This window comes from Corylus avellana, chromosome ca5 (genome assembly GCF_901000735.1).
Source record: "Corylus avellana chromosome ca5, CavTom2PMs-1.0".
NCBI lineage: Eukaryota > Viridiplantae > Streptophyta > Magnoliopsida > Fagales > Betulaceae > Corylus > Corylus avellana.
The window spans coordinates 22,374,037-22,381,213 of NC_081545.1; the positions used below are offsets into that span (position 1 = coordinate 22,374,037).

Here is a 7,177-nt window from a genome sequence, read left to right on the forward strand (position 1 = left end):
ATAATATGTTCGAATATTAAATGATACATACTCATACAAACTCGGCTCGGCTCGAATAAGCTTGTATAAACTCGTATAACTTTATTTTTACAAACTTTTTTAGTATTATTTTAATTTTGTACTAAGAACATATTAAGTAAAAGGAAATTCTATTCCTAATATGATAGCTAGATATAACTTGAATTATGTTGCTGTGAGTTTAGTTTTAGAGATTACTGTGTACAAATTTTTGAATTTTTTTTTCTAAGGGTAATTTTTTATTATTATTATTTATTTATTTATTTATTTTTTTTTAATTTTCTTGACTCTAACCCTTACTCTTCCTTCTCCCGCCCCTCCAAATTTTTTTAAAAAAATATTATTTTAGTTTCCACCTCCTAATACGAATTCTTAGATCCGCCACTGTGTACATGAGTGTGTTTGTGAGTATGTCTGGATATATATATATATATATATGTGTGTGCACCTGCACGTACTTATTTGTATATGTGGATAATAAATTTACATACATACATATGTACCTGATATTATATTATTTAGGGTAAAGTCCACTTAACCTCCTCAAACTACTATCCCAATGACAATTTACGCCCTAAATTATCAATTGTGACAATTTACCCCCCAAACTACCAAAACAATGACAATGTATTTTCAATTTCAACAAAATAACGAAATTATCCTTACTAAAATAAAAACAAATTTATTAATTTTTTTTTTTTTTCAAATTTTTAAGGGTATTTTTGTCTTATTGAAAATTCTATACAGGTAATTTCGTCATTTTGCTACTATTGGGGGGTACATTATCATTGTTTTGATAGTTTTGGAGGTAAATTGTCCCAATTGATGGTTTGAGGGTAAATTGTCATTGAAATGATAGTTTGAGAGGGTTAAGTGGACTTTACCCTATTATTTAAGATTCAAGTTAAATTTATTTAATTAACTTGAATGATAAAAAATTTTAACAATTACTTAACTAATTATTAGTCTGAATTTATGAAAAGATAAACAATCATGATATTTATTTTTATATAGGAAATGAATAAATTAATTAAGCAACTCATGATAAGCTCGGCTTGACTCGTATTTGAAATAAAAATTAAATGAGCCAAGTTTGTGGTGTTGATCAGTTGGCTAGCTATTGGTCATCAAATTTTTCCTTCTCTATCAAAATTTGACCAATGCCAATCTCACAGGTCGGTGCTTATTTTATTTGGTGAAACACAACATGTAAAAAAACACATGATATTTTTATAGACTGTGCTAAAAAACTTCCTCTAACTTAATTTGAAAATTTTTTTGTCCCAAGTTTTTCGTGAAGACAAAGCAGTTTGCAATAGGTTGATTGGATGATTTTGGTCATGACTTCAACTTCAACTTATACTCTATAATAGGAAGCCATAAGTGGCCAACATATAAGTGTCCCCATTAAGCTTGAATATGTTCTACTCACAAGCCACTCGCCTAGTGGAAATGGATTTGTGTGTCTTTTTGGTGTGGAAACAACATTATTTTGCTATCGGAAAAATACTCAAATTCTATTTTGATCACAAAAATATAGGAAAAATCACCTGAGATTTGCCATATATATATTCCATAGGTCACTCTAGATAGATATTATGACTATACGAGTCACTTTCAAGATGCCTCAACAAATTCTATTAGTGTTGCACAAAAAAAAAATGGATTCATATGATTTAAAAGTTATCAAGTTGATCCTTGGGTTAATTCTTATTATCAAATCGATCCATTTTCACAAACACTTACAAAATTATAATTATATATCCAAATAAAATATCAAAACAAAAAAGGAAAAGTAAAATAAATAAATTGTATCAAACCTCTTGTTGAGGCGTGAGGGGTTGGTCTCCATCCTCCCTTCTACAAAGGATGGACACCAAAGGGAAAGGGAATCGAAAGACGTACATCAGTGTAACACTAACACCCCAACTTTTCACTTCAATTTTTTTTTTTTTTTTTTATTAAAAAAAAATATCTCTCTTTTTTTAATGCAAGAAAATCCATTTTATTGAATGTCTAAAATCCATTTCATTACAAGTTAAAAATAATAAATGAACTTATACGAGTCGAATTGAACTCAGTTTATATGAGCTAGTTTAACTTGTTTAATAAATGATACTAGATTTCTGTCAAGTTCAATTTGCTTAATAAATGAACCGATCGAACTCGATTCGAGTAGATAGAATCCAATTAAAGCTATGCGTGAATCACTCGATCGGTTTGTTTATGCTAATTAGCCCCCTTAAACTAATATTTCTAAGTCGTCCCCTCTTAAAAGTTGATATTAATGGATTGAGTATATGAGTTAAGAAAATTACATTCTTTTTTTAATTTTTTTTTAATAGAAAATTACATTCTTATTTCAACAACGATAGTGATGGTTCTTTTTACTAATTAATGAAACATAAAAGCTAAAGGAACCAATACTAAATCATTATCAGTAAAAGGTGGAGCTTATATATGCTTTCATTTGATAATTGAACAAGACAGAGACATGGTACTCCCACTGAATCTAGTCACAAAGCACTTGTCATTTGAAAGTGGAGGTATATGTGCATGAATCACTTTTTCTTGAACAGTCCTTTTACATGAAGCATATCTCCAATCTGATCAATAGTTAAGCAGATGGAGCTTATAATTACAAGCAGTACGTGAAGCCATTTTTGGTGTGAAATGGTGAAAATGGAAGAGCGGGAGGCGAGTGTGGGAGGAGAAAGAGGAAGGCTGAAGAGAGAAAAGTTGTATGAAGAGGTGAAACCATATGTTTATTGCATATTCTCTAACTTTTGCTTTGCAGGATACAACTTAATCTCCAAGATCTCTCTGGACAAAGGCATGAGTCGTTATGTGCTTGTTGCCTATGGACATGCTTTTGGAACATTAGCTACTGCTCTTCTTGCATTTCTCTTTGAAAGGTTAACCCTTCTCTATAGCTTTTCCTCTTTCTGCTTTGGTTTATTTATATTTAACTTCTCTACTGCATGCATGTGGCTTTTTCCTCATGTGCATGCCTTCAACTCCTATGTTGCGTAGGTTGTCTTGTCTCTAAAGATACATCTCATAAACTTGGAGGTATAAAACAGGCAACTCAAATGATTTCTATTGGCTAGCTAGCTGCATCCTTTAAAATCAAAACTTTCCACCCATTAACCTGCAATCTAGCAATTCATGAACCCGTAAAAGGAATAGTTATTCCCCCACGAATGGAATAATATATATATTTTTTTCATTTTTTGGAAACCAAAAAATAAAGAAAAATGTTCAATCCCATGGTGGCCGACTATCCCTTGTGGTTTTTGGCAACCCTCAGTCGTTCTGTATGGGTGGCTGACTACTCCAAGGAGTGGTTGATGACCCACGGGAAGGAACCTAACTTGTACCCAACTAAGATGAAACGATATATATATATATATATATATATATATATATATATATATATAGTGAACATATTGTTCATGTCATTTAAAAATTTTAAATAAGGTAATCGAATTCAAAACAAGATAGCCTTCTTTCTTCTTGTAATGAGTAATGCTTAGAAACAATTTTAATGGTTTTTCATGGTAATAAAAAAAAGTTTTCCCTTTTCATCGTAACCACTCATTGCATTGGTCCTTGCTTTTTATTTTATTTGGTAAATGTCCCTACTTTTACTTATTGGCTGAGAACACTTTCTTATCCCGAAATTGGAAAAGAAACATCGGATAAGATAGTGTTCTTCCCTTTTCCCTTGGTGTAGGCAGGTTTCAACACTAATAAAGGACAGTACTTCTTTATGCTTTATTATTGTAAATATACTCCCCTTTTCCCGTGGTGTAGGCAGGTTTGTTAAAGCCTTTTTCTTAGACCTGACGTAAATTGATGTTAAAACAAAAGTTAAAAAAGTTTGGTATAAAAAAGTGAAAAAAAAAAAAAAAAAAATTGTATAAAAAAAAAAAAAAATTATTTTATAGTGATTTTTTTATTAAATAGTAATAAAAAATTAATTATGTGATATAAAAAATTAATTTAGGTTTCAACATGGTCCAACCATTTCTTTTGCGAGGTTGCTAAACACATATTTTTCACCTAACTGCAACAAATTATGCGGCACATAAACTTGCAAAGGTAGCTGTGAGAAGCATAATTGATAAAATCTTTATGGAGGAAATCCTAACTGGTATTTTTGATATTGTCACAATAGAGCAAATCGCTCTATCAGTAAGGAGTGTCAGTGCTCTAGATGTTTTTCATGTTAAGCAGAAACTATTTCTTCAAAAACCAAAAAAAAAAACAAAAAAAACATATTTTTCACCTAAATTGATATTAATGCTTCCAAAAATCACTTTTGGAGGTTAAAAAAAAAAAAAGTTTAACTCCACTTTGCCTAGAAATGTATTTTATTGATCAAAGTTTTAGAATATATACCAGGTCTGGCATCTAGATATAGTGAAATCGATATGAATATTGAAGTTTTGATTTTTCCGATTAGTAGGGAGATTTTTATGCGCAAAGCTGTGTTATTTGCCGGAGATATTCCTACAACCAAAAATAAAAAAAGAACTATATTAATATATTCATTTCTCTTGTAAAGGAAAGGAGAGATTTGTGAATATGCGTATATATGATCACCTCTTGTTTCAATTTTTTTTTTTTCCTTCTCCCTTCCCTTTCCTTTTTGCCAATACAGTGAGCATAAATAATGAAAAAATAAATAAATAAATCTGGGTGTGAGTTCATTCTTAGTGATAATCAACCTTGAATATTCCCTTGCAGGAAGAATGAGAGCAAAATTAGCGTACCAATCCTACGAAATGTCTTCTTTTTGGGTCTGCTGGGGTGAGTATATATATATATATATATGCCATGGATGCTGTTTTGTAATATTATTAAATAATTTATAAGCATATATATAGAACAAACTTTTTGGTTAAATGCTTATACTTTTTTCTCACTTTTGAACTTAGAGCTGTGCTAGGGAGGACGCTGTTTTATGCTGGACTGGAACAGACTTCACCAGCTTTTGCTTCTGCATTAGGCAACTTGATTCCATCAATGACCTTTATCTTAGCAGTACTTTGCAGGTACCAGGATTCTTCTCCATCCTGCAATTCTTAATTTTTTCCTTGTTTTTTTATATCTACTTTATTGGAGATGGTCTTAGCTAGAGATACAAACTATAACGATTCAGAGAAAAATGCTAGCCATATCTGTGCTATCACATCAAAATAATTAGTTAATTTCGAGCTTCTATATAATTCCTTATAAAGTTCAGTTTCACTCATGACCATCTTTATAAACCGTCCACTCTATATAGATTACTCATTCTCTTCTCAATATGGGATTAGGGTGTTACACAACTTGTTGATGAAAGACTGATCTATATATATATATATAAACCCAAAAGTTTCTTTGCTTTATTTTGTTCTTTTTTTTTTTTTCTTTTTTTTTTGGGGGGGGGTGAGAATAAGCATGATGAGAAATGCTACACAAACTCTTAAGCGCACATTTTCTGACATGGCAGTGAAAATTACGATTCAAACTTACTACCATGTTAGCTAGAGAGCATGCAATTTTCCGGCTCATGAACGAAAAATTTGAAACCAGACATTTACCCTTCAAATGATGACATGTCTTGTCCTGTTTATGCATTCAAATGATTCTTGATTGAGGCAACTAAAGTTAAGTAATTGGCATATTCAGGATGGAGAAATTAGAGATTTGTAGGCTTGGTTCTCAAGCAAAGATATTGGGAACAGTTGTTGCCTTTGGTGGTGCAACACTCATGACCCTTTACAGGGGGATTCCCCTGATTTCTCTACATAATCAAAGCTCGCATCAACATGCCACTTCCTCAAAACCATTCTTAGACAGGGATTCAATAAAGGGCTCCCTCATACTTCTCGTTTCATACCTTTCACTCTCATCATTCTACATATTACAGGTGATTTAATATTCAGAAAATAGCTAGACTTTACTTCATTGCATCTCACTAGAATTTGTTTCATTAATTATGAGAAATTCTCTAGATTTTGGATTATTCACTCAAAACGTAACAAAATCGATGACTATTGTAGACGGCTACAGTCAAGATATATCCAGCACCAATAACTCTCACGTCATTGACGTGCTTATCGGGTACTTTTCTCTCTACTATCATGACAGCGATTTTGGATCATAAAGCTTCATCATGGAAATTATCATGGAACATTACCCTTCTCGCACCAATCTATAGTGTGAGCTTATGAATTCCACCCTTTTTTTTTTCTTCCTATTTATATTGATTCATGAAATCCTAATTTTATGATTTCCTATAGGGAGTTATGATATTTGGAGTTACAGTTTATGTTCAAACGTTGGTAATAAGGAAAAAAGGACCAGTTTTCATGACAGCATTTCGACCGTTGGCCACAGTAATTGTAGCCGTTATGGGATTACTCATTTTAGGAGATGCTTTATACTTGGGAAGGTATATGTGGATTACTTTTGTCAAGCAAAAATGAGAAATGTACAAATTTGGAATTAATATTTCTTATACTTTTCTGCTTTCCTTCCAGTGTTATTGGGGCGACATTGATATTTCTTGGTCTATATGCAACTCTATGGGGGAAGGAAAAAGAGAAGGGGGATAAGGTGTCAGAGCAAACGGTGTCAGAGGAAAGTATTGAAATCAAACATGAAAAGTAAGAGTTTGATAAATATGTAAATAATAATTTCTTATATGTTTAGAGAAATACACTTACTTAATTGTAATTAATTTGTCTAAGAGCGTGCAATATATTATTAGGATCTATTGACAAAACGATGCATTATATTTTATCTAAGAGAGAAATTATGATATATAGGATGATTTCCTACTATCTGAAAGTAATAATTTTAACTACCTTTTTAAATAGGGTTAAATACATTATTCACCCATGTGGTTTAACTTCTTTATTTTTTATCATAGAAGGTCCTTCTGGTTTGCCTAAAGATCGACATGATCCAAAGTTTTTATCAACGCCACATATGCACTAATCACGGTTTGACACGTGTCCATATATATATATATATATAATATCAAGTTTATATATATATATATATATATATATATATATATATATATATATAAACTTGATATTAGATTATTTAAGATTCATTAAATTTATTTAATTAACTTGAATGATAAAATTTGAACAACAAT

At 31.1% G+C, this 7,177-nt stretch overlaps 1 protein-coding gene across 1 annotated transcript; it reads left to right on the forward strand.

Annotated features, from left to right (window-relative positions):
• The first annotated feature begins 2,634 nt into the window (after window positions 1-2,634).
• On the forward strand, window positions 2,635-6,805 carry LOC132182985 (WAT1-related protein At5g07050-like). The gene is made up of 7 exons (XM_059596372.1): window positions 2,635-2,933; window positions 4,771-4,833; window positions 4,962-5,078; window positions 5,698-5,938; window positions 6,072-6,230; window positions 6,312-6,463; window positions 6,552-6,805. The coding sequence occupies exons 1-7, from the start codon at window positions 2,692-2,694 to the stop codon at window positions 6,679-6,681; spliced, it is 1,104 nt and encodes a 367-aa protein (XP_059452355.1). The 5' UTR covers window positions 2,635-2,691; the 3' UTR covers window positions 6,682-6,805.
• The last annotated feature ends 372 nt before the right edge of the window (window positions 6,806-7,177 follow it).